Here is a 27,176-nt window from a genome sequence, read left to right on the forward strand (position 1 = left end):
TTGTAGTTTTTACTTGCAATTAAATATAGATTATCGCTGTGACCAGGAAGTTCAACGTTGTCACAAAGTTTTAAGGATGTAGATTACCAGTGACAAATTGCTGCGGTGATCACAGGGTGCAAAGGGGTTTTGTGGTTGTGAAACAGATTGTGCGTAGCAAGCGTTCGCTGCGCTCTGGCTACGGACATACCAGGCATGCCAGAAAGCGGTAATTGGCCAAATGTTACAGCCCTGGCAGTTCAAAATCCTTCTGTGTCCCTCCTCCATGATTCTCCTCATCACAAAATGCCGAGTAGGAAGTATACCCGCGTAGTCCAACAAAATGCTCCAAAAGAGCCCGTTTAAATGCTTCAGGATTAGTACAAAACCAAGAGGTGTATATTCGCACGCACTCCTCACCAAAAATGCTCTAGTCCTTGTCCTTTCCCTCATGCCTCATTGCATGTCATCTCTATATGGTCATTTATTCCTATTTTGGAGCGCTCACATTTTTTTCTTCGTTGATGATCCTTTCTTTTCCCTAATCAAATTTATGTTTTTAAGTAAACTTGCCTTTCTTTGTGGTTTTGGTCCAAACGTTTTGCTGTCAGCCTTCATGACATGACCCACATGATAATACTCAAGAGTGTTTTGTTCATTCTCTTTCTGCGTTATTCCAGAAGAGTACACAGGTGACTGTATCCTATTGAGACACTTATGGAGGAATACTATGTTTCCAGTTTACAAATATCGATCTAACAGGTTATTTTCAGTTTGGAGCAGTTAATTACCAAAGATTCTCCAGCTTCCAGTTTTCGTTTTCTTCCATGAAGGGTTTACCGACGGAAAGGAAAGAGGGGGAGTGAGTCACACGTTAGAGAGGGCTTCTTGTCAAGTATGTTAAAGGTACACCGTGGCATCTATGTATTACACGTATAATAATAATTCCCTAATATATCCAGCCTCATTATTTGTATGAATCTGCCGCACCTGCATTGCAAATTTGCCAGTTTTAAACTATTTTCAACTGAGGAAACCCTTTTAATTCTCCCATTTCATCAATAAACAGGTTCAGACGTTTACAATTAAGAGGAGCTCTGGCAGGGTTTTAGTGAAACATGTAGTTGCTATTCAACACTGAGAACTTCTTGCATAATTTCTGCTTCATTTTGAAAAAAAAAAAATATTTTGAAAGTTGCACGTTGTTTTTCAGTATTTTCCTCTCTTCAACTCTGCTTTATTTTGTAAACAAGCACCACTCCTCTTCCATTAGCTTAGAAGCCTGCTCGACATGTAAGGCCAAAATGGTCAGCGTAGACTTGTGGGAAGGTAAGATGAAAAGGTTTTTATTTTTTGGTATAATACAATGTCCCAAATCTGCCAAATTTGTTTGATTGATTGGAATCCTACTGCTGCGTAATTTTAATGTGTCTTAGATGGGGGTACGGTTGAGTAATATGTATAGGGAGTCCCTCTAGGCTCCCATATTTAGGCACTCTTTTTCAGATGACGTCATATTTGTATTGTAAAATTAAATCTGGGATCCATGCAAACGAGGTGATATTATGTCCTGTGTACAAGCGGAAACAGTAAACAGGGAGGTGTCAGTCTATTTCAGTTTTGGTGGCAGTGCTGTACGTATGCATGTAGCCACAATGGACATCGCGCATTATTATTAGTATATCTTAAAAAAAAAGTGAGTGAAAAAGAAAAAAAAGCCACGTTGGGGCATCACTTCTGGGGCCAATTTCTGATCAGGAACAGGCGATTTCTTCGGCCTTATAGCTTACTTTAATTACCTCTGGTCTATTTGGAAAAGAAATTATCTTACGATGGACATTTTACATTGAGCGTATGGGAACCCATCCCTGTATTATCCTTTAACCTCTGAACAACGACAACTAAGGATCTGAATCACGGAAATACCATGCCACTCTATATATCTACATATCGTTTGTACGCTCTTTTATGTTGTTATTATTTCTGATGTTTGCAGATTCCTTTAGTTACCACTTTTTACCCCGAGATGTATAAATTCAGGCCAACGTGAAAATGTAATATGTAAGAGGTTGCATTACGGGATCGTTGCGTTACCAAGCAGAAGGGGTAAAATTGTTCTATGACGCCACAGCTGTAGCTCCTTTACTGGCAAATACAGTCTTGCAATTGAATTAAAAACAATAAATTAAGCCCATTCATGGGAGTGGCAAACGCATCCATAGGAAGTGGTTGTCAGTGACTTGTGGGACTCGTGTGATCCCACAGTGGTTCGAACCTGACTTCAATATGTGAGTGTAATTTTCTTTCGCATTTCGATGTGGCAATTCCTTTCAACTTGACTACAAGCACATTATGTAATCCGGATCGAGTCTCAGGTTATATGAAATCAGTGCATTAAATGACAACCTATTCTGATTTGCAGTGAGTATTCCTCTATGGTGTGGTCGGTTACAGTAGTGAATGTATCCATGGAGGAGAAAAGTGTTCGTGTTCCTTCATGGCCTAGCAACGTCTGTTTTAATGCAGTTCGTATATACCTCCGTAGCCTTTGAGAACAATTTTACCCAACTTCAAAATCTCATGTGATATTATAAAGGTGTTTTGATTTTCACGTGTAGGCCTATGCGCATTTGCTTAGTTATGAGCGAAAGTTTGACTTCACCGAAAGCAGAAACCTCAATGTTTTGCAGCTGTATTTGCACTAAGGTTTGTCAGAAATTATATTTTTTCCATTGTAAATTTGATTTCTTTGTGCATTTTGTGTGTGTACTTAACCTTCACCAGTTCAAAGAGATAAATGTGCCTTAGTTGACCTAAAGGCTTTAATTTCTTATTAAAACCGATGTCATTGTATATCAAACAGTACTCCAAGGTCAAGGGGTAATAAGCCAAAGTCACATAGTTTTATATTTTTCATCACAGCTCATCCTCTTTCCGTTGACATCTTTCTTACATCAATGCTGTCACACATAACCGAGTAGTACATTGTTATTGAAAATGAATCGGGTCCAAATCGGATTTCTGGGAGCTTGGTTACTAAATGAAACACAGGTAGAAATGTTTCTAAAGTGTTATCTGTTTCATTTCAACAAATGAAATGGACAATTTGGGGCCAGAGAACAAGAGCCTCTGGTGTGCACAGAGAATGGAGCCAGTCTGTGCGGATAAGGCAGCTAATGGGAGAGGGTCGTTCGCTGGGGCTTGATTCTTTGACTTACACATCCGTCGTCGGCGTTCCCTTTTTTTTCGACATTAAACACAGCTGTTTCCAGGGGGTCGGCATCGTAACCCTTCTCCAACATGGCCACTCCCAGGTCCATAACATCGTCAAACGTCATTGCCATTACAACGGTTGTCCAGAGCATCAGAACCACGACCAGTCGCGGAATCTCTATGTGTAATGCTTCTCAGTTAACATGGAAAGTTGAAAAGTGAAAAACGCCAGCGTCTTGCCGGGGTTATCAAAATGAGTCATTAAACGGGAAAATAAAACGCCACATGAACGCCACATTAGCCCTTCAACTGGATAATTAAGATATAAAAGAAAATATACTTTGTGCATAATGTGTATACTTCTTCTAGGGGCATCTCTTGCGGGGCTACAGCGCCTACTTTTGGGGAAACATTTTGCAACATCCACCTCTTTTTCGGTGGGTCATAAATATTTATACCACTTTAATACCCAAATAGAGGGAATTCGATGAATACCTTTGATGCCAGAAAGAATGGTCAGAGAGTATTCTTGAGATGCATATGAAAAGTAAAAACTACAATATGTTATAGCATGAGACAATAAATTATTATACAAATTGATTTGTGCGGCTTTCTTTCCTACTCTTTTGCAATCGCCCTGAGTCAGGCCGGCCGTTTACCCCTCCCACTCTCAGATACGGAGACGGAAAATGATACCCGAAAAGAAGCACGTATAAACAAACATGGATCGAATTAAGTCCTCTTCAGCTGAGACAGTTTAATAGAAGTAAAATGGAGATAGCACTTACTTTGGTTAATACAGCTCTGACTGTCTCCTGTGCAGGTAACTCGGGAAAATGAAGTCAATTGCTTTTATGTCAGAACTTTTCCTACAGCATTTGCATAGCCTTCAAGGATAATTGTACCTTGTTACCATCCGTTTGCCCACTCACACTGCTGAGATTGCTTTGGTGTCTGTAAGGTGCGAGATTCAATCGGATCATGAAAGTTTGTTTCACACTCACACATACACCAAGTAAATTCGGAAAATTATAAACCGAGGGCATTAGACGGGGTCCACTTTTGCATCAACTGAAATCTGAATGTTTGGTAAATAGACGCAGACTCTAACGGGTAAGTCCCGATACACACATGCTTAGCGAGGCCACTGAATTGGCACCTTTAACTTCTTAGTATTCCTATAGGTCAACATTCTCTCTCTCTCTCTCTCTCTCTCTCTCTCTCTCTCTCTCTCTCTCTCTCTCTCTCTCTCTCTCTCTCTCTCTCTCTCTCTCTCTCTCTCTCTCTATATATATATATATATAAAAACATCAAAATAAGTCATGACAGCAAATCAGCACTGAGAGGAGAGCAGTCTGAGAACAACAAAGGTCTGGTTGAAACATCTGCCATTCGAAGCGAAGTTCAGATTTGGTGACATCAGAAAGAAAACAGACCAAAGGAGTTGATTGGTCAATGGGTCTCATACATGTAGCTTCCTAAACATGGCAGCATCCGTTTCCGACAGCGAGATGCCTCTGAAGGGGAGGGTGTTTCTTTAGTTCTCAACTCTGAAAACAGGTTTTGTTGCTGACAAAAGCAGAGCAGAGGAGAGCAATTTGTCCATTTTATCTGGTACCCGGTCACCATTCCTTAATCATGACTGAGAACCACTGCAAAAAACGTAAAATAAAATTCTTACATAGGACACACATGGTTTGATCTGTTCCCACAATCTCTGGAAATTTGGAAATTTCCATCATCCTACTGCCTTAACAGACAGCAGACAGTGTATCCAAACTAGAAACATACACTTGACTTGTCAAAATTGAAAATACGAAATTCTATTTAATGAAACTTCAGTAAGTTGTCAAATGTTATATAAAACACAGATACAAACACCATTCAGAATTTAAACTAACGCAACTGGTAGACGAAATAACTGTTAAATAAAATCCGGTCTTCTTGAGTTGGTTACAGGAATCGAATGTTACGCAAAATTAAATAAACAAGTTGCAAACAAGGAAAAATGATGGCTTTCAGCATAACTTGTTTTCTTCTTAAATCATTGGTTATAGTAACTAGTCAGTACACTTTTAGTTTTTAATTCATCTTAAAACACAATCAATTTGCTTCTACTCAAAAGAGTTACTCTGTAAAATTAACACTGGATTTACAAATCCCACATGGAGTTTTTAGTTTCTAAGATGTCATTAATTTCGGGGACTGGTTTGTAAGATTCACAGGTGAGTTCAACAGATGATCTCTAAATGCAGAGAACAAGGGTTTCTTTCATATGTTTGAGTAATCTATTGCTCACTCTGAAAACAAAACAAAAACACCAAACAGAAACCAAAAATATCAATAAAAACAATGAAACCGAAATTCGAATTGTTTGTTCTGTAATAGAATACATTACTTTGGCACCATGTCCAATACATGTACATTAAGTGAAACTGGTCTAAACAAAAGAAAGCATTGGTTGACATAAAATGCTCTAAATGTAAGAACACGTATTAGAGAGAGCCATCTGTTTGCTTCTAATTGGAAGATGTACATCTGATCTTAGAACGCAGTGCAATGCACGTGTACTTCCTGGGAGCTTCCTTGGTAAACCATAAACAGCTGAAGACAATAGATTATTGGCTGCATCTTAAGAACGCAACATCTCAGGTCATCTCCTGAGGTCAATGGTTCCATGCTTAAATGGTCATCCGACAGTCGCAGAAACCAAGCGTGCAAAATAACACCCAAGGAGGCCATGTATATCCAGCAAGAAATGAGACTGAGGGGTACCCCCCAATTTGTCTAATCGCCATATACAGAGTATTGTTACTTAACACATTCCCCTAGATGTCTGAAAAGAATTCCTTAGATTCCAGTGAAACAATGACCAACATAAAGTGGGGCGGGGGCTCTCCGTCTCACATCTCGCTTCATATGTGGCCATACATACGTGTAAAAATATGTGAAACTTGCCAGTGAGCCATTAATGCGGCCAATTGGACGAGGTTGCTCGATAACATACACACTTGAAGCGTAGAATCTAAATACACAATGGAACAAAACCTTCGTCATCCCTTACCTGATAGAAACGTAAAATTTGCGTAGAAGTAAAACAAATTTGAATGAACGAATAAAAGCGCACAACAGTAACTAAATGACTACATCAGCTGCATATTTATGTGAAAATGTTTAATGTGCTCAAAACACATTCAAAATCTGGATAAAACGAAGGAAAAAAGACACATAAACAAGGTGAAACTTGCGACCATATAAAAAAAACAAACAAAACAAACCCTTAGGGAGCTTCTATTTATAAATAATGTTTAAGGTTGCACAAGAATCTTACATTTTCCCATGGACAACAAACATATTATTTCAAACTGAATTTTGATCGAACTGAGAGCAAAAAGTGATGTTATTGCAAAACTATGTAAACAAAACAATGTAAAAGTCTAACCCGACTATAATTAACATCCTTATCAAAAAGGCAAGTTTGATACAAGGCAGAAGTGACAACTGGGACTGTTTCTTTGCATCTGTAATGAACACTTACCGTCTTGTCTGATGTAATTAAATTGTTTTCTCATCAAAAGCTGTCATTATCTCCAATTCAAGACAAAACTAATTCGTGAATAAACCAAAACAAGGCATTTATCTGTAAATCACTCGTCACTCTTAATTGCATCCTGACTAATGAATCGGAACTGTTTTTCCACTCCTGTTTTGAAATATTGGACTTGCGCTGTAATTGACTCCATTTGGACAGTAGATTGAATGCTAAAGGATCATATTTCTGAAAACGCAATATTCTTTTTCTTCCATATTGCAAAGTAATAGCTAAGCCCAATCAAAAAGAAAAAAAGAAAGAAAGAAGACACCAATGAGGTATTAAGTCGAGGCACAAAACACCCTGGTTGTCATGTCTAAGTTCAGTAAAGCCTCCTTCATAACACACCCATTCCCATGCCATGGGTAATCTTTGCTTTTGTTGCACAATGTATAATGTACTTCTGGATGTGATCTAATGCATAGTAACTCAGACCGAATGCAGTCAGACTGAAATGAATTTCATTGAGTTAATCATAAATTGCTAATGCACTCAAATGAATGGAAAAAATACCCCTGTGAACCTTGATGTCTGGCACATTATTTGTAGAAATTGTCCTCTATCCTACAGAACCTTTACTGTGCCGAATTCCAATGACACATTTGTTGCATTCTCACTTTCACGAGGCATCAAATTCACCGTTTGTTGCCCAGTTCAACCCTCCGCAATTCAAAAAATCCTAAACCTTAAGGTGGGTGTTGAAGGCCCAAGACGATTGTACAGGTTCTAAGTATGGCTAAGCCAAAGAAAGAGTAAGTCATGAAGAATTCTGAAACAAAACATTCATCAAAATAGAAAGGAAAACAAACAGGAAATGAACCATAATATTGCTTGTAGCTGTATATTTATCTTATGAAATAGCAAAACAAAATATAAACATTTTATCAGCTGACTTTATCATTTCACATTTTCATCTTGAGTTGCAAACAAAATTTCTTTCAACATGTAAAAAAAACCCCACAAAGCCTGTGCCGCTACTCCTTATCGATTCCAAAGACCTTGTGGGCGTTTTGAGAGGTTTTGTCGGCGACCTCGTGGGGTTCGAGTCCCAGATAGTGGGCCACAATCTCACACACTATGGGCAGCTTGGCTGGCTCATTCCGTGGGAAGGGGCTCCAAGATGCCAAGGAGGGAAGGCACTCGAGGACATGCTTGAGCGAGTCCCAGACCTCCAGGTCCCTACGTAGGCGGGGCTCCATGAAAGGGGCGTTGCTCTCTAGCAGCACTCTGTCCAAGGGGAGGGTGCCTGCTTTGAGCAGTTCCGGGATTTTGTTTTCACTCTGACAGATAAAGCCTGCAATGAAAATGAAACATGACAGAGTTGGTGGAATGGAATGACACTGTGTTGGGATACTGGTCCAAGTCAGTGTCTATTCTATTGACCTTCAAATATCAAGCTACATATGACAACTAAGGAGCAGGTCTGTGATTAAGATGTCTTCAAACGGAACTACAATTCTTCTGAGTCAGCAAGCTTAATTTTGCCAAGAGGCAAAACAGTACAATCATTGAACCAAATTGCTCTCTCATTCCAAATAAAAAAGTTTTTAGTTTCCCCCCGAGTCAGACCACCTTATAAGCCGCCAGCCGGACCAAGAGAGGGCGCAATTTTCCTAGCAAGAGAGGCTCCTCTGGTTAGAACTGCACTTCACTGGTTCACAAAGCCCATCACTATGAGGAAAATGAATCCCCTCAACCAATATGGTTCTTTTCACCCGATGGAGGGCGCTTTAGCTAGCGGCAAATGGTTAATACTCTTCTGAGAAGACAACTGAACTGAGAAAAACTCACTTGAACCCACCCGAATCAAGAAATTTGAAGGTCAGACCATGCCTGCTCACCTGTCAAACCGATCCAGAAGCCTTTATCAATGTAAGTTTTCAGTTCTTCCTCGGTTCCAGTGAAGCAGTGTATAATGCATTGTGGGAGTTGCCCTTCGTATTTCATCAGAATTTCCATTAGCTTTGTGTGCGCTTCTCTCTCATGTATAAACAGAGGCTTTTTGAGACGACAAGCAAGTTGCACCTGCAAAAATCCATCAAATTAAAATCAATACAGATGATGTTCCAAGCTCCACTGATCAACAGATTACAAGACAGCAACTTTTCTTCTTCAAACTTGGGACACTAAAAACTGCCAGACTGAATGCATTAACAGCTACAATCCTGGCCAACTCTCATCCCTAGGCCCTCTCTCAATGTTGGGTGTAACTGTGCTGTCTCCGCTTCGGCTTGAGATGGCAACATTGACTGTGGGAGTGGGGATCTGGGGAGTATATGGCTATTGCCATGTGTCCCAACAGATTAGGCCAGGGTTGTGGCGCCAGGGAAAAGTTCTAAACGAGAAGGGGAAAAAGGCAGGCTGGGAGAGGAAAGAAGGCAGGCTGGGAGGGGAAAGAAAGCAGGCTGGGAGGGGAAAGAAGGCAGGCTGGGAGGGGAAAGAAGGCAGGCTGGGAGAGGAAAGAAGGCAGGCTGGGAGGGGAAAGAGGGCAGGCTGGGAGAGGAAAGAAGGCAGGCTGGGAGGGGAAAGAAGGCAGGCTGGGAGGGGAAAGAAGGCAGGCTGGGAGAGGAAAGAAGGCAGGCTGGGAGGGGAAAAAGGGCAGGCTGGGAGGGGAAAGAAGGCAGGCTGGGAGGGGAAAGAAGGCAGGCTGGGAGAGGAAAGAAGGCAGGCTGGGAGAGGAAAGAAGGCAGGCTGGGAGAGGAAAGAAGGCAGGCTGGGAGAGGAAAGAGGGCAGGCTGGGAGAGGAAAGAGGGCAGGCTGGGAGAGGAAAGAGGGCAGGCTGGGAGGGGAAAGAAGGCAGGCTGGGAGGGGAAAGAAGGCAGGCTGGGAGAGGAAAGAGGGCAGGCTGGGAGAGGAAAGAAGGCAGGCTGGGAGAGGAAAGAAGGCAGGCTGGGAGGGGAAAGAAGGCAGGCTGGGAGAGGAAAGAAGGCAGGCTGGGAGGGGAAAGAAGGCAGGCTGGGTGAGGAAAGAGGGCAGGCTGGGAGGGGAAAGAAGGCAGGCTGGGAGAGGAAAGAAGGCAGGCTGGGAGGGGAAAGAAGGCAGGTTGGGAGGGGAAAGAAGGCAGGCTGGGAGGGGAAAGAGGGCAGGCTGGGAGGGGAAAGAAGGCAGGCTGGGAGAGGAAAGAGGGCAGGCTGGGAGGGGAAAAAGGGCAGGCTGGGAGAGGAAAGAGGGCAGGCTGGGAGAGGAAAGAAGGCAGGCTGGGAGAGGAAGGAAGGCAGGCTGGGAGAGGAAAGAAGGCAGGCTGGGAGGGGAAAGAAGGCAGGCTGGGAGAGGAAAGAAGGCAGGCTGGGAGGGGAAAAAGGGCAGGCTGGGAGAGGAAAGAAGGCAGGCTGGGAGAGGAAAGAAGGCAGGCTGGGAGAGGAAAGAAGGGAGGCTGGGGGGGGAAAGAAGGGAGGCTGGGAGAGGAAAGAAGGCAGGCTGGGAGAGGAAAGAAGGCAGGCTGGGAGGGGAAAAAGGGCAGGCTGGGAGAGGAAAGAGGGCAGGCTGGGAGAGGAAAGAAGGCAGGCTGGGAGAGGAAAGAAGGAAGGCGGGGAGAGGAAAGAGGGCAGGCTGGGAGAGGAAAGAAGGCAGGCTGGGAGGGGAAAGAAGGCAGGCTGGGAGGGGAAAAAGGGCAGGCTGGGAGAGGAAAGAGGGCAGGCTGGGAGAGGAAAGAAGGCAGGCTGGGAGGGGAAAGAAGTCAGGCTGGGAGAGGAAAGAAGGCAGGCTGGGAGGGGAAAGAAGTCAGGCTGGGAGAGGAAAGAAGGCAGGCTGGGAGGGGAAAGAAGGCAGGCTGGGAGGGGAAAGAAGGCAGGCTGGGAGGGGAAAGAGGGCAGGCTGGGAGGGGAAAGAAGGCAGGCTGGGAGAGGAAAGAAGGCAGGCTGGGAGGGGAAAGAAGGCAGGCTGGGAGGGGAAAGAAGGCAGGCTGGGAGGGGAAAAAGGGCAGGCTGGGAGAGGAAAGAAGGCAGTCTGGGAGAGGAAAGAAGGCAGGCTGGGAGAGGAAAGAAGGCAGGCTGGGAGGGGAAAGAAGGCAGGCTGGGAGGGGAAAGAAGGCAGGCTGGGAGGGGAAAGAAGGCAGGCTGGGAGGGGAAAGAAGGCAGGCTGGGAGAGGAAAGAGGGCAGGCTGGGAGGGGAAAGAAGGCAGGCTGGGAGGGGAAAGAGGGCAGGCTGGGAGGGGAAAGAAGGCAGGCTGGGAGGGGAAAGAGGGCAGGCTGGGAGGGGAAAGAAGGCAGGCTGGGAGGGGAAAAAGGGCAGGCTGGGAGAGGAAAGAGGGCAGGCTGGGAGAGGAAAGAAGGCAGGCTGGGAGGGGAAAGAGGGCAGGCTGGGAGAGGAAAGAGGGTAGGCTGGGAGGGAAAGAAGGCAGGCTGGGAGGGGGAAAGAGGGCAGGCTGGGAGGGAAAGAAGGCAGGCTGGGAGGGGAAAGAAGGCAGGCTGGGAGGGGAAAAAGGGCAGGCTGGGAGAGGAAAGAAGGCAGGCTGGGAGGGGAAAGAGGGCAGGCTGGGAGAGGAGGGAAGGCAGGCTGGGAGAGGAAAGAGGGCAGGCTGGGAGAGGAAAGAAGGCAGGCTGGGAGGGGAAAGAGGGCAGGCTGGGAGAAGAAAGAAGGCAGGCTGGGAGAGGAAGGAAGGCAGGCTGGGAGAGGAAAGAGGGCAGGCTGGGAGAGGAAAGAAGGCAGGTTGGGAGGGGAAAGAAGGCAGGCTGGGAGAGGAAAGAAGGCAGGTTGGGAGGGGAAAGAAGGCAGGCTGGGAGGGGAAAGAGGGCAGGCTGGGAGAGGAAAGAGGGTAGGCTGGGAAGGAAAGAAGGCAGGCTGGGCGGGGAAAGAGGGCAGGCTGGGAGAGGAAAGAGGGTAGGCTGGGAGGGAAAGAAGGCAGGCTGGGAGGGGAAAGAGGGCAGGCTGGGAGGGAAAGAAGGCAGGCTGGGAGGGGAAAGAAGGCAGGCTGGGAGGGGAAAAAGGGCAGGCTGGGAGAGGAAAGAGGGCAGGCTGGGAGAGGAAAGAAGGCAGGCTGGGAGGGGAAAGAGGGCAGGCTGGGAGAGGAAAGAGGGTAGGCTGGGAGGGAAAGAAGGCAGGCTGGGAGGGGAAAGAGGGCAGGCTGGGAGGGAAAGAAGGCAGGCTGGGAGGGGAAAGAAGGCAGGCTGGGAGGGGAAAGAAGGCAGGCTGGGAGGGGAAAGAAGGCAGGCTGGGAGAGGAAGGAAGGCAGGCTGGGAGGGAAAGAAGGCAGGCTGGGAAAGGAAAGAAGGCAGGCTGGGAAAGGAAAGAAGGCAGGCTGGGAGGGGAAAGAAGGCAGGCTGGGAGAGGAAAGAGGGCAGGCTGGGAGGGGAAAGAAGGCAGGCTGGGAGAGGAAAGAAGGCAGGCTGGGAAAGGAAAGACGGCAGGCTGGGAGGGGAAAGAAGGCAGGCTGGGAGGGGAAAGAAGGCAGGCTGGGAGAGGAAGGAAGGCAGGCTGGGAGGGGAAAGAAGGCAGGCTGGGAGAGGAAGGAAGGCAGGCTGGGAGGGAAAGAAGGCAGGCTGGGAAAGGAAAGAAGGCAGGCTGGGAGGGGAAAGAAGACAGGCTGGGAGAGGAAGGAAGGCAGGCTGGTAGGGAAAGAAGTCAAGCTGGGAAAGGAAAGAAGGAGGGCGGGGAGAGGAAAGAAGGCAGGCTGGGAGAGGAAAGAAGGCAGGCTGGGAGGGGAAAGAAGGCAGGCTGGGAGAGGAAGGAAGGCAGGCTGGGAGGGAAAGAAGGCAGGCTGGGAGGGGAAAGAAGGCAGGCTGGGAGGGGAAAGAAGGCAGGCTGGGAGGGGAAAGAAGGCAGGCTGGGAGAGGAAAGAAGGCAGGCTGGGAGGGGAAAGAGGGCAGGCTGGGAGGGGAAAGAAGGCAGGCTGGGAGAGGAAAGAAGGCAGGCTGGGAGAGGAAAGAGGGCAGGCTGGGAGAGGAAAGAAGGCAGGCTGGGAGAGGAAAGAAGGCAGGCTGGGAGAGGAAGGAAGGCAGGCTGGGAGGGGAAAGAAGGCAGGCTGGGAGAGGAAAGAAGGCAGGCACGGAGGGGAAAGAAGGCAGGCTGGGAGGGGAAAGAAGGCAGGCTGGGAGAGGAAAGAAGGCAGGCTGGGAGGGGAAAGAAGGCAGGCTGGGAGAGGAAAGAAGGCAGGCTCGGAGGGGAAAGAAGGCAGGCTGGGAGGGGAAAGAAGGCAGGCTGGGAGAGGAAAGAAGGCAGGCTGGACGGAGATAGAGGGTTTTGGATAGAAAGTGGAGGGCAGGAGAGGTTTAAACTCAAGCGCACAAACCTGCTTCTCAAATACTTCCTCTTGAATGTCTGGTTCACAGAAGTTACGCTTGAAATCTAGACCAGTCTCGCCAATCGCCACACACGCTGGATCTGCAGACAACTTCTCTAATTTCTCTTCGCTTGTATCATCCCAATTCTTGGCACTGTGAGGGTGAACACCTATTGATTAAGGACCAAAAGGGAAAATATAAACATGGATTGATGAAAATAATTTTCGAGTTAAGATGTCTGGCTGACTTCATTCATGAGATGTTGAGAAAGTAAACTGAAAAAAAGTACAAAAGGTCGTGAGCTGAAGAATGTTTCTTCTTAAAAGTAAACAGGTTCTTCATCATGCAGGCATCTATTTCTCAAGAAAGCATAAAGTTACACTGTGGTATCAGAGAGACACTTGTTTTAGGGCAGTGCATTTAGCCACCCTCACAGATCTCTGTCAATATTGTCATGGAGCAGTCATCTTAATTTCCAACCATTCAAAGCAATGTAACCCAACTAGGACCAGGTTCAGACTTCACGCTAAAGCGAATGTCATGTCAACAATTACAGTTCCATCGTGATGTGTGCCATTTCCCTGACAAATTGCTTCCCATTCACTGTCACTTGAAGTGTAAACTGACATTAAGGCTGGAAGGAAAAATAGTCTGTTGCTTTTTGTCAGTATGTAAAGTTGTATTACTACAGCCAGTGAGTCTACTGGGAACATGACAAACATGGCAGCATTGTGATAAATGTCTAAACATGTAGATGCATGCTATTGCCATATGTAGCCAGGTACAGGTGTTTTAGGTATAATCTTAGTCTCTCACCTAGCTCACAGTACTTTGCTGCAGTCAGGAGTAATGCAGGATTGCGTTGGTATTGATTAGTTACATGTGCAAGGTGAAGCTGTTTTGGTTATACGAACCAGCTGTGTGGTTCTGTGGAGACATGCCCTCTAGTCCTGCCGCAAACCTTACTGATTTCACTAGCCTTGATCAAGGCGTTCAGTGATAGTGTACAATGTTCACTGGTTGGTTGGAAACAGCAGTCACTTATTGATCACTGTATGCTATTTCCCGATACCGGTACTCGATGCGGGCTGGTGAACCAGTGAAATCAGGAAGGTGGGTTCTAATCTGATAGGTTGCAGGGTGGTTTAAATCAAGCCTGAGGTCATGGTGCGTGCCCCTTGGACAATGCACTTTGTCCCTCATTGCCACCAAGGAGTAATTGGGGACATGTACCTGCAAGGACAGAGATGGTTGATTTAGCTACTTTGCATCAAAGTGGCTGCATCGAGCTGTATACTCCCCAGGGAGTTGAGTGGGTATTTGGAATGTTTCATGGGCCCAATGAGCAGGGGTAATAATAATGGAAAGTGCTTTGATCTTAGTTAAAAGCTATTATTATTGAACAAAAGCGGGCATATCTCCTTGACCACAGAATCCATGCAATAATCTTGAGAACAAAAAAGGCCATTGGCTGAGAAGACTCTTGTGAGATGTACCTACCTGCTGTATAGAACAAGGTTCCTGAGTAGCTCTCTGCCAGCTCCTGTGCACTTCTTGTTGAGGCAACTGACGTACCTGCGATGATGATCTGTTCCACGCCCATCGACCGAGCTCTCTATAATTAAAAGAGATCAAATGAACGATGGCACATATGTAATAAAATTTGCCGTTAACCCTAACCCTCCTCAGTCCTCCAACAGGTGAAGGATTGAGGAGGGTTAGGGTTAAAGAAAGATGTGCAACAGGTGTATCAGCAACACTTGGACTGTTCCCCAACGATCAGCACCTGTCAAAACCAACATGTCTTGTCCTCCTTCAAATAACCTCTGGGCAATGCAGATTTGGATACCAAAATATTGATCCACATAACGTACAGCCTGCGCTCGCTGGACATATAGGCAGTTCCATAACTGGCACAAAACAGCATTCCCACAAATGTGTAACTAGCATAAGACACCACTTCGATATTAGTTTATGACAGCTGAGCAGGTGAGTGGCCCATGCCTGGCGTCTTGATTCTGTGACCCAGGTGTGACACTGACCTAAAGTCCAAAGCATTCTGGTAAATTATGTCGTTCACCTGCCCCTTGCTGGTTCAGAGTGCCGTAGTTGAAGTACAGATACGTTTTTTCGGGGGGGGGGAGTGGAACTTGCAAACTCAGGTCTTCTTTCCAGAATTCTGCAAAATTGCGAAGTTGTAATGCAACCAGTGCAACTGATGATCCCTTTATAGTTGGCCACAAAAAACCTGGCGGACTGACAGTAGAAAAGGTCTGACCATAGACATGTTTAGTGCCTACAACTGGTATAGCAAAACTGTAAGAGACTAACATAACAGGGATGAAATCAAGCCCATCACAAGTATTAGTCACAAATTTCTCTAAAACGTCACTCCAATCAAGACAAAGGCCAACACAAGTTACCAGTAGGCCTAAAGTCTCAAGCAACAGGGGCCGGAGAACAACAACAGCATACATCTGTCAAATTTCAGCCTATCAATATCTATAATAGATCCTTTTGCAAGGAAGTTTTCCTTAAATATTAGAAGTTACAAATCACTCAACTCGGCCAAGAAATACTTTCACCCCGACCCCCCCAAAAGTTGCTGGACTTGACAAGACACATCAGTCTCTTGTACCTTGACATGAGACTGTGTAACGTGTGATTGACAAATCAAAGACTTCTAGAACATTTTCAAAACTGTTTTAACCTGCTGAGTCTCACCTTCACGGCATTTTTCTGACTGCGGCTTGGCAGGCCTCTGCGGCCGAAGGCCCTGTGCATCAAGTTAGCTCCTACATCAATCAGGGTGTAAGTGTGAGAGGGTGTGGCAAGAAGCTTACTGGCGATAGGGCGTGGGAACCGTCGCCTGGTAGATTGCACCCCTTTGTTGTCTCCACTCCATTTGGCTTTTGAACTTGCGTCACGAGCAATCTGAACTCGCAGTTTCCTTCCATCAAGTGTCCTCAAACACAGAATTAAGTCAGAATAATATTAAACTACATCTTTATAATTTTGTTTTCATTTTCATTGTGTTTGTGTTGTTCTATACAAGAAAAAAAACCAAATGTTTGTAAAACAGAGCAAGCAGAATTAAATGACTGGCAATGAACATGAAAACAGAATGGAAAATGAGTAATACTTCAAGAAAAATCATTTCTAATTCGGCACAATTTCCATACAGAAGATTTTTAGCAATCTGTGGGAAAATTCTGAGCAACTACTGGAGTCAAACCCCTTCCGCTAGCCTATGGGTCCCCTAAAACTACAAGGCTGGAGTTACATGTATCCAACTTACTCGCCATGCAATTTCAAGATGTCCTCCTTAAAGTCTTCAGGGGCATCGACGTAACCAAAGCCCCTTGCTCGGCCAATGCCATCCACTGCAATCTCAGCCTTTAAGTCTTTGCTCTCAGGCTTAGAGATGCCCTCTAACACCCAGCGCTCAAGCTGCTCAGCTGTCGTAGAGAATGGCAGATTACCTACATGTACATAGTACGCAAACAGAAATTACATATGATATGCCATTCATGTAATGTTCCACTGCTATATATTCAAATAAAAATGAGGGAACTGCTAACATGATAACAATGAGTAAATGATGCTAAAAAAATTTAAAAGTGCATGATTCAAGATTAATTCAACAAGGTGAAGGATAAAATGATTTTCTATTGCTTAAGTTTCACCAAAATCCGATTCTGAAAATGGGGCATGGACTTTTTTTTCATTTTTCTTTTTTGACTGCAATGCATGAAAAAATGCGAATTAACCAGCAAGGATTTATCGATGTCCTTGAGACTTAACACATTTTCTTGTCATTCACACAGTAGTTACCTTGTGAAATCAGTAATAAAAACATAGAAAAACAAAGACTTGAGACCTAAAGAATTGTCCTTGTTTTAAAATATAACCTTGTATTAACAGTGCTCTTATCTGTGTTTGTACACCTGCATGGAGTCATTTCCCTGTGCTGTCAGCAAATTATTATGTTTGCTGTAAATATGAAAAATGTGTAAAAGCCATTGCAAGCGAAGTCTGGTAACTGACTCTTACAAATCACACATGATTGATATCCAGCACCGTGCTGCCACTCAAGAAAGATGTCACGACTATCATTTTCATGGAAAGAATATTTCACTTTTCATGTACAGCAGTACAGGTCAAGGCAAGTCTTTGTCAATTATCACCCACTCTGACAAGCAGCTGCCCTAATCGGCATAGGTACTGTATACAAGTATGATTTATCTATCGATCTTGAGATGTGTCCTGACGCTGGTACTCGGCACATCCCTCTCCCCAAATACCAGAAACCAGTGACAGGGCTGCTAGTCTGGCAGCACTGCAACATCGGTTATCAACTAACGATGCAACTTTTTAATTCTCTCCTGTGCTTTGGAAAGTTTGGGAAAAATATGATTATATATGTGTACATGTAGCATTTATTGTCTCCTCTCCGTATGTTTTTGGGCGATTTCTAACTTGGAAAAAATTGTAAAAATTGTATTTAATCTTTCACAATGTGAAAACACCAGAGTGCCTCATGGAAAAATTCATCATGCTGTAAGTCACAATAAATACAAATTTTCTTCTAAAAGTAAAAGATGATATCACCAACTTCCCACTCAAAGTCACTTATTCTGTGTTTGGGGGTTCTCGATGTATATCTTTCCCAGCCCAGTTTAATTTTGATACATAGACTAAAACGGCTGTATGCTTTTGAAATCTAATAAAAATGACTACGCTCATAAGACTTTCCTGAATGTTATCAAGATTTTACTTCAAAAGCCTAACTACAACACTTCACTGGAGGAACTTCACTGGAGGCAGTAATGGTACGGATGTACATGTTAGTAACAATAGATCTGTAAAAAGATTAATGTGGTGGGTAACATTGTGAATTCAATGCACAAAAATGTCACAAAAATACACGCACTGACTGTAATGAATGAAAAAAGGCTACAAAGGCTTCAAAAGGGGTCACTTTGCTGAAATGCTCAGGCATTTTCTTGCAGGCCAAATTACCTGCAATCTTGAGCATACATTTTTTTCTTTAGGTTTGACCAGTTCGACAATGTGCACAGACTGAAAGCAAATCCTGAAGCGCAAACCGCACATGCCAAATGCAGTGTGCATCCAACCGCAATAATGTTAGCCACGAGTACAAACAGCAGTGAGTTACGTGCAATCGAACACGCAAGCAGGAACGACATTACTCCGGCGCGGCTTGAACTAGGCCCTACCAAAATAAATCTTCCGATTGCTGGTGTCAACACTCTCTGCTTTGCCGCTGGACTCCACATCCTTCTTCACTTCGTTTACTTCGTCACTTGCCATGGTATCACTTCAAGGAAACACTTTCCAACGCTGATTTTGCCCAGTATAACGGGTCACATGTGACTCTAGTGATCGTGCATTTAACATGCGCGTCTTCTATGTACTATGTGCGCGCACTAGCTGTAACCTTTCACCTTAAATATGAATAATTCAGTTTCATTTTGTACCCAGAGCTCTTTATTACAGTCACGATTTTTGCTTTTCCTAAAACGAGGTTGAAGAATTCCTAGTCTGATACCCACCGCAATGAGGCACTTTACATGTATTGTGGAGCAAGAAACAGGGAACACTTCTAAATGCCGAATAGTTTTGCGTGGCCTTAGCAATCGACGCTGTTTTAATTTCTGACCATTAAAAACCACCTGGACTGTTCAAGTTAGTGTCGTTGTTTAGTTCCTTTTGCTGAAGATCACGATTAAATTGTTAAAGTGGTATGTTTTGTATTTCGATGATCTCATCAGCTGCTTTTAACTGTCAAATATTCAAGTGGATCATGGCTTTTTCAAGTTTACAATCAACATTGATGACAACTGTGACAATGTCATCAATGTCCAACACACCAGGTCATGCACCTGATGCAGGTCATATTGCAGTGTTAATTAGGCCTAATGTTAAATGTATTCTTAGGCATAAGCCTTATTGCTAACACCGCATGGGTGATTTTTACACTATGGTAAAAAGGCATTGTGAGAAGGAGCAAATATCTGAACATTGCCCCATTTTTTTTCTGCCCATAGTGCCTCTCTAGCGTGTCTAGCTACCCATGCGGGGATTAGTATTGATGAAATGAATAAATATGGTGTTTTATACAGCTGCTGTAAGATTCAGAATTCTGATTTTTGTGAGTTTGTTGTTCTTAAACAAAAAATGAAATATTTGTTAAAAATGATTTTTTTAGGGGTGATGGCGATGGGACTTGCGGGCAGTGGATGCAAATCTACTTTTTTTATGGCCTTGAGCAATTGAGCCCTACTGGTGATAGGGCTTACAGGCTACACACAACAGGTTTATACTTTACTGCAAATTAAATGGGCATCCAGGCTTACATCTAGATGTACAGTTGAAGTGTGTGTAATCACAGCAGTCAATTGTACTTAGATCTGACATGGACATTAACCTAGAAACTGGAATGACCTGACTTGGAATGACCCTTTCTTCTTCAATTTGTAACTTTTTGCCCCAAGTAAAAAAAAGGTATTAGGAACATGTGCAATGTACACGTAACAAAATGTACCATTTCATCCTGTCATCAGCAAAATCCAGTGCAGGCCTATTCAATATTTCAGTTAGCTTTTCATTCCCTTTTTTGTAAGTGAATGCTTTTCATGTATGGTACAATGTACACGTACAGGAGGGAAGGCACACGGCAATTGCAACTGAAAATGTACAATATACTTGAAATTCTGCCTGCTGCTCAATTATCCAACAAGCTTTCTGTTTTACTTTTGTGGTTTACAGAACTGACAGAGATGGAATGCCAGTCCTCACGAACACTGGCAATTCAACATTAAGCACCAGGATTCATGTAGGTGCTGTTTTGTTTGGAGAAAGTGGCAACTTTACCTCAAGGAAGTGACAGTGGTTTGCATTTGGCACTTACAGTTCTCTTGAACAAAACAACCTCTGGCTTTGGTACACATTGTATAAGCCTGTCATTAGCCTGTGACACTGAAGAGACGCGGACAGTGACTGACAGCTGTGTCAACCAGTGGCAATGGCAGAGGAGACACGAAGGGGCGGAGCCGAGGGGGAGGGGGAGCAAGGGCCTGGTCAGAATTACATGCACTTTGTCATCATGGAGGATCTGATGGACAAGCTGAAGTTGATGGATTATGAAGAAGGCTTTCTGAAAGGTCTTGGCTTCAAGCCACTATCAAGGTAAATTGCAGATTGTATGCACAAAGGAGGTTTCATTGTGGAACAAACAAACTGCCCTACAAAATGGCTACCATGCAGACCTCCTATATATATCATGTACACGTATATTGGCAGAACGTCTAAACTGTCAGCAGTGAAGTTTTTTCCAAGATAAGTGCTATATTGAATTATTTGCCATTTATTTTACTGGAGATTGCGTGTACATGGACACCAAGATCAAACAGGCTGTAAAAGAAAGTTAGGTTGTTTAAATCCAATTTAAATCATGATTTCACCTGCAACTTGTGTCTTGTAAGAGAAGGTACAATGCGGGTTTTAAAGGTGAGGCAGCTTGTCTCTTGGAGTGTAAAATTCCAAGCAGTCACATGAACGAAGTTGATATCAGTATGATAGTACATTTCGGGAACTGATACAGATGTTTGGCAACAATCTTCCATCTTGATTGCATTTTATCTCTTCCAAGGTATATATATAGATCACAGCTTCATTGAATTGTCGGGCTTTGTTTTGTCGTGGATTATTTAGTTTCCTAAATTTATGTACCTTCCTATTGCCCCCAGGCATTACTTTGCTCTGCCCACCAATCCTGGAGAGCAGTTCTACATCTTCACATCCTTATCAGCGTGGCTCATCAACCAAGCAGGCAAACAATTTGACCAACCTCAGGAGGTAAGTTGAAGGATTTGTGATTCTCTTCGTAAAGTTTTCTTGGAAAGAGATGCAGCTTGTGTGAATTCAGGAGTCTTTTTGGTAGACCTTTGGTAGTTCTGAGGACCTGACACACATCATATAATCTACTTGGGAATGAAGACTAAAAACTTCCACAAGTTTTAAGTGTGTAGGGGGTTGCAAGTGGTCGAGTCACTAAAGTATGTGACTGCTGACCAGAGGGCCATGGGTTGGAATCCAGTTTTCATAAGTTGTGACCATTACCAACCCATCTGGTGACCTGACACACGTCATATAATCTAATCGGGAATGAAGACTAAAATTTTGCACAGGTCTCAAATGCAGGGAGATGCAGGTGGCTGGGTAATAAAAATTGTGACTGCTGACCAGAGGGCCAAGCCACTTAACCCTTGGGTATTGGCATCAGCTGGGGAGTAACCTGTGACGGACTGGCATGCAATTGACAATTGACATATTCCTCAGCTGTTTGGTACCATGGAAGCTGGATATAAGATGACTCTGAATGACTCTGAGTAGGCTTACTTTGGCTCAGTTTACAACGAAAAAGTTGGTGCAAATAGTGGCACTGATTTAAAAGCTCTGATAACAACAATATCAACTGAAAAGCAGATTGCATGTAGAGTAGTGCTACACCGTTGTGCATGTGGTTCATCTGTTGGAAATCACAACTTCAGTGAATAGTTCTGTTCCAAGTAACAGGTTGAATATTGAAGAGGATGGGGGTTTGTCACAGCTCAGTTACCATGGTTACATGTAGCTTCTGTGTCCATTGGCTTGTGATGGATTTGTGGACTCGACTACAACATAGATGAGGTGTGCTGTGAATGTAGCCACAATTCTCGTTACTTTCTCAAAAATTTCATTAATCTGAAACATCCAATGTCTGCCTTTTTTATGAACCTGTTTTGTTTTCTTTTTTAATTTATTCAGAACTGTAAAGCTTTTTTCCCAAAACAGTTTTTTCCAAAACATGCCTTTCATTTCAAAAAACAAACTTCAGTGTCATCGACAGTCACAATGGCAGTAATAGCAAGTATTTTTTCTTTCCTTAGTATGATGACCCCAATGCAACCATCTCCAGCATTTTGGATGAGGTGCGTCGCATTGGAGCTGCCGTGGACTTTCCACCAGCCAAGCTGAAGGCTGGATGGGGAGAACACTGCATCTACGTCATTGACAAACTGGCAGATGAGGCACTGCGACAAACAAGCTTCAAATGGGGCAGGTAAGGAGACACAAACTACTTAAATCTACATTATCTGACCAACTCCGAAAAAGGGGGTTAATTTTATGGTTTAGTTTCTATTCCCAACAAAATTGATGGATTAGAATGCCACAGTGTGACAGTCTAGCTTCCGTATTGACATACCTGTACGTGTATATCGTACCTTTTTGATTACGTTTTCAGACAGACACTAAATTTCTCTTATTTCAAATCCTGATTTTAACTACATGTAGTCCACCTGGTACAGACTTGTATACATGATGACTTTGCCATTAGTGTTATCAGGGGTAATTGGGTACAAGGATTAATCAAGGATTGCAATATCAGTCAGCCCCTCCCCCATTGAAGTGCCTACTTTCTCCTAGGAAAACTTCTGAAATAGACTCCCCTATGTGCTATCTAAGGCCACATGTCCATTGCATCCAGTATTTGGGGAGAAACTGTAGGTATGTGTTCACCTTTGGTAAAGATTTATATAAACTGGCGGCTTGTAACTTGTGAACAAGCAAAGACTGCCTGTCCAAATCTGTTTTTGCTATCCTCAGAAGTGGACAGGTGGCTAAATGAGACAGTGATTAGATCTGGCATTTGGAACATCAAACGAAAAGACATGATTGTTTGGAATGAACACCTCAGCTTTCATTCCAAACAATCCTGTCTTTTTGCCATCATAAATTCTACTTTCTTTCAGGCCAATTTATCCTGAGGAAGAGATGGAAGAGGAATCAGCTATTGAAGATGATGTAGAAGTCACCTTGGACAAAGCAGAGGAGGAGATGGCGGTCAGGGAGATAGTCGTTATATCCACCAATATATTTTCCTGTATATTCCCTTAACTATATGACCACCTTTTAAAATCAAACAAGGTAGCAAACGTAAATCTGTCACATCTTGGTAAAGTTAACTTTTATATCCCACATACATGGAGCATCTTCCTTGTTACATTTTCTGATGTATGTTGCAACATACATGTACTATTTCCATAATTAGACAAGGTAAAGAATCATGACCTATCACATGTGATGGTGACAGCCTCTCTCTATCTGTTGAAATTATGGCAAAGAACTTGGACAACCAGGGGATTGACCTGACCTGCTGTCAAGTTGTTTGAGGCATCGGCTGCCTTACATGTAGGTTAAATAAATTATTCACATTCCTCCTGACAGGACATCGATGAAGATCTGGAAGAAGAAGAAAGTTTCTTGGATCTTGAGGGACTGAGAAATCTGAAAACAAAGGTACAGAAAAAAAGTATGTTTATATTTGCTTTGCTAGAATTTCAGCCTGTGTGTCGAAAAGGCATATCAAGCACTTCATGTGGCTTGCATTTTCGTAGGACACAGGAGAGACGTCTCGTATTGAGGAGATCATGGAATCAACGACGGACGCCAGCGAATGGAAGCTGGAAGTAGAGAGAGTCGTGCCATCTTTGAAGGTCCACATTCGGACTGACAACAAAGATTGGAGAACACACGTTGACCAGATGCATCAACACAGGGACGGCATACAGTCTGCACTGACCGATACAAAGGTAAACTTGCATAAGCATCTCTTTGAAGAAACAAAGAAAACTTAGTTTATGATTCTACTTGAGCTACAAAATGGATGCGTCTGCTGAGCCAGTTCAGTATTTCAAAAACCCAAGGTCTCTCGGCAACAAAGCTCGCGCATGAGTCAGTGTATGGCTGACAGACACGTGTGCGCACAGCTGTTCCCAAATAGCCTTGTACTGGGCATGCGCTGTTGAAAAGCGAACTGGCTCACAGTGGCTTACCGTGATTTCAAGAATCCCTGCTATAGCAGATACGGTTGGTATACACACCGCCAAAACGGCTGTGAAACAACTCATTGTCTGTATAGATCAACTAAACATTGCCCTTTCATGCACAAGGCATACCTATGATTTTATTGTGTATTTATGCATTTTACTTTTTTTAGTAATATTGGAAGTTTTGAAAAGTGTACATCAGCTGGAAGAAACTGATGTAAATACCCACATGAAGAAGCAAATGTTTATAGAGAGCTTGCATTCACTCAATTAAGCAGGTGGACTGACTGGTCAAAGCTTTGGGCCAACCTGTTAATTGGCAAAGTAGGTTCCCAAGAAGGAAAAATCAAATATTGGAATGGATTATATGAAGGAGGTAGACCGATCCATTGTAAAAATGTGCTCTGATCAATCACAGCCGTGATTTATGTCCGACATGTACCATCCTGTAATTGGCGATTTGGTCGCTGTTGGATGTGGTTGAAATAAATGAGAGTCTGACGTGTGTATGACATGTGCGGCAGAGAAAAATACATGTGCCAAGTCTGCGTGGCTTACTGGATCGCTCTATTGAAAGTGTTTGTTTTGTTTGTTTTTGTTTTCCTTAGGGCTACCTGGACAAGCTGCACAAGGAGATCAGTCGGACTTTGGAAAAGATCACCAGCCGTGAGAAGTACATCAATAATCAGTTAGAACACCTGCTACAGGAATACCGAGGCATGCAGGACAACTCAGCTGAGGTCAGCCATGGCTATGGCTTCGATTAATACATGAACCTGTGCAGAATAGCTGAAGTCGCTAGCTTCCGAGGCTTCCTTAAGGCCATGTGTTATCTCTAGCCACATCCCACATAATTCAGACGCCGCTTTATTTTAGTTTGGTTATTTTTATTAAAAACAAGCGCCTGTGGTAAGAAATCAAGACAACATTCATGACATCTTCATTCACCTTCTTGCTGTTGCTAGACAGCTCAGTTGATGTCTTATGCTCCATTACACCCTTGATTAATTGCTTGATTGTCCAAGTGAGCCATCGATCAAACGAGCCGTTGATGGAGTGAGCTGCTAGTGGATTTCGATGTTGCCTTTGCCCTTGATTTATTGGCATTTCGCTTTTTAGACACTCAGCCATGTTTGCTGAAATCCTACATTACTTTCAACAGATGAAGGAGCAGTATCGTCAGGCCAGTGGGGGTGTGACGGAGCGGACACGGACTCTAGCTGAGATTACTGAGGAACTTGAGAAAGTCAAGCAAGAAATGGAGGAGAGAGGTTCCAGTATGACGGACGGATGTAAGTGGAAAGACATCGCTCACCTTGACACTTGCATCATCGTGGGATCTTTCCTTTTTCTTAAACTTAAAAATTTGTGTGTAAAGAGCATTTGTCTAATCACCCATTTGAAAAAGAAATACTTTCCTGGGTTGAAATTTTGACCATTGTTTGAAACATTTCGACTTGTGACAGATAAGTACACCTTGGAAATTTCTCCTGTGAAGTAAATATCATTGAGACTGGGTTTGTAAGGATGGTATGACATGAATGATCGAATTGGATCTGTTTGCCGCTGTTTTTTTCCACAGCACCCTTAGTTAAAATCAAGCAAGCCTTGCAACGTCTGAAGACAGAAAACACCCAGATGGATGTGCGGATCGGTGTGGTGGAGCATTCCTTGCTTCAGGCCAGGCTTAAGGACAAAAGCAACCTGCAGAAAGACATGAATGAGCCAGCCGGACAGTTTGCATTCTGATAGGATTCATCCTCTTTTTTTGTAATGATTGTCCCATCAAACCCTGGTTTGTCCCTGCTTGACAATTGAAAGCTCAGTGTACCTAAATTCTCATCCAGGACATTAAAAGCCACTTGAGGGGGATTTCCACTGCTCAGCTTTGTCTTCGTCTCAGGCTTTGTCGTTGAAGCCAGTACCTTCTCATGTTCGAATTCAACAGAAATACTCGAGTACTTGCATTGCTGGCTTGTAGTTTACGTTTTGTCATCAGCTTTGACCTACCATTTTAAAACCCTTAAGCTAAAAGCTTGGGGGGTTGATTATCAGGTAGAGCCTGAGACTAGAGACTGAGCAGAGTAGTAGAAAACTTATCACATCCCATCAGGTCAAAAGTCTAAATAAGGGCCATACATGTACTTGGCTGTTTCTCTTACACTGTCTAGTCATTCACATGCAACATTATTCAGAGGCCCCAGTAGCCTACATAGATTCATGTAGCTCCTAGCCACAGCTAGACCGTTTAGAGGCAGCCACAATGAGTACTGAATGTCTTATCATAGACTACAATTGGAAGTCTTAGCAAGAGCTGGATAATAAAGCGCACTTGTCTTAAAGCTAGCGGCTGTGGCTAATTCACATTAGCATTGTCTATTGCTGTCAGCCACAGACTGGTTACCTGTCAAAGTCATACTGTATGTGCTCTGAAAGGAAGGAGCAGTAGCCAATGGGAGCTGCTCTTCGCTGGTTCCCATCGGCTTTCATTGTGTGATAGGAGTCACTGCATACCAGTGTCATAGATTGAGTGGGGTGGGCGGGGCCCTGGTGGGTTTTATTTGGGGGGGTCAGGGTTCAGTGATGTGTACAGGGTTCAGTGATTTCGGCTGTCCCTGCATGAAAACAAAATGAATCCCCGCTATTGTCATAATGAAGTATTCTTTGTGTTGAAATTGCATTGACTGACTTAAACATGTAGGTATTTACCAAAACTTAGTTTTTTTCTGCTGTACAATGTGTGTGTGACATTGAACTGACAATTTTTGTAAATATATATAAGTATTCAGGAAGGTTTTGTGTGTCCGGTAAACATTGCATTGTGAGATAACAGGATGGTAAGAAGACAGGGTTAGCAATGAATGGAATCAATTGTTAATGTTTGATGATGCCTCCAACAAAATGCAACCACGGGTGGCATAGGTTTGTACCTTGATGTCTTTTTTGTAGTTTTTTCCTCAATTTTTTCAGGAGCCGGGCCACATAAGAAATGATACATAATATTTGAATGTTCAGCATTTCTACTAAAGGGTTTCAATGTAAATTCAAAATGGTTGTACAAGAGTTCCAGAATATATTGTAAAATGGTTTGTTGCAAACTGTGAAAGTGTGTAATAATATCCCGTGGTGAACCTCATCATTTCAACATTGGGAAGAACATCCGAGTGGTATTGTGTGTGAGCGGGTTGGCTGGTAACAGTTGGAAGTATACAGGAGTTATGCGAAGAGAGTCAATTCATCAGACGGATTTCTGTGAAACAAAATCGTACAGAAAGTTCA

The 27,176-nt window shown here is 43.6% G+C and overlaps 3 protein-coding genes across 6 annotated transcripts in view; 2 read left to right on the forward strand and 1 right to left on the reverse strand.

The window, feature by feature from the left end:
• The window catches only part of LOC110983518 (uncharacterized), a 97,848-nt gene extending 94,807 nt beyond the window's left edge, over positions 1-3,041 (forward strand). For both annotated transcript variants that reach the window (XM_022242826.2, XM_022242824.2), the window contains one exon: positions 813-3,041. In XM_022242826.2, the coding sequence (XP_022098518.2) occupies positions 813-883 (71 nt within the window). In that variant the 3' untranslated portion in view covers positions 884-3,041. The remainder of the gene's footprint in view (positions 1-812) is intronic.
• A 1,949-nt stretch (positions 3,042-4,990) lies between these two features.
• On the reverse strand, positions 4,991-18,437 carry LOC110983493 (uncharacterized). The gene is made up of 7 exons (XM_022242793.2): positions 18,243-18,437; positions 16,301-16,484; positions 15,727-15,967; positions 14,503-14,617; positions 13,011-13,171; positions 8,626-8,809; positions 4,991-8,078 (listed from the first exon to the last, which is right to left on the reverse strand). The coding sequence occupies exons 1-7, from the start codon at positions 18,334-18,336 to the stop codon at positions 7,759-7,761; spliced, it is 1,299 nt and encodes a 432-aa protein (XP_022098485.2). The 5' UTR covers positions 18,337-18,437; the 3' UTR covers positions 4,991-7,758.
• A 159-nt stretch (positions 18,438-18,596) lies between these two features.
• Positions 18,597-27,042, forward strand: ift57 (intraflagellar transport 57). Of its 3 annotated transcripts, none has more exons than XM_022242796.2 (10): positions 18,597-18,711; positions 19,795-20,214; positions 20,775-20,883; positions 21,957-22,129; positions 22,821-22,911; positions 23,296-23,367; positions 23,466-23,660; positions 24,506-24,637; positions 25,060-25,189; positions 25,480-27,042. In XM_022242796.2, exons 2-10 carry the CDS (start codon positions 20,051-20,053, stop codon positions 25,644-25,646), a joined length of 1,233 nt encoding a protein of 410 aa, XP_022098488.2. In that variant the 5' UTR covers positions 18,597-18,711; positions 19,795-20,050; the 3' UTR covers positions 25,647-27,042. The 3 variants fall into 3 exon arrangements, with proteins under 3 accessions (XP_022098488.2, XP_022098486.2, XP_086998382.1); XM_022242794.2 differs by having other exon boundaries at positions 18,615-18,767; XM_087142256.1 differs by lacking the exon at positions 18,597-18,711 and adding an exon at positions 18,788-18,917.
• Positions 27,043-27,176: the final 134 nt, after the last annotated feature.

Source organism: Acanthaster planci, linkage group LG10 (genome assembly GCF_054643075.1).
Source record: "Acanthaster planci isolate LZ-2023a linkage group LG10, COTS_SCS, whole genome shotgun sequence".
Taxonomy (NCBI): Eukaryota; Metazoa; Echinodermata; class Asteroidea; order Valvatida; family Acanthasteridae; genus Acanthaster; species Acanthaster planci.

Coding starts and splice junctions, on each gene's coding strand:
- LOC110983493 (XM_022242793.2), bottom strand. CDS start 18,336: ATGGCAAGTGACGAAGTAAACGAAGTGAAGAAGGATGTGGAGTCCAGC. Junction 16,485..18,242: donor CAATCGGAAGATTTATTTTG/GTAGGGCCTAGT, acceptor ATGTACATGTAG/GTAATCTGCCATTCTCTACG. Junction 15,968..16,300: donor ATCTTGAAATTGCATGGCGA/GTAAGTTGGATA, acceptor TCTGTGTTTGAG/GACACTTGATGGAAGGAAAC.
- ift57 (XM_022242796.2), top strand. CDS start 20,051: ATGGCAGAGGAGACACGAAGGGGCGGAGCCGAGGGGGAGGGGGAGCAA. Junction 23,661..24,505: donor CTGCACTGACCGATACAAAG/GTAAACTTGCAT, acceptor TGTTTTCCTTAG/GGCTACCTGGACAAGCTGCA. Junction 25,190..25,479: donor TTCCAGTATGACGGACGGAT/GTAAGTGGAAAG, acceptor TTTTTTCCACAG/CACCCTTAGTTAAAATCAAG.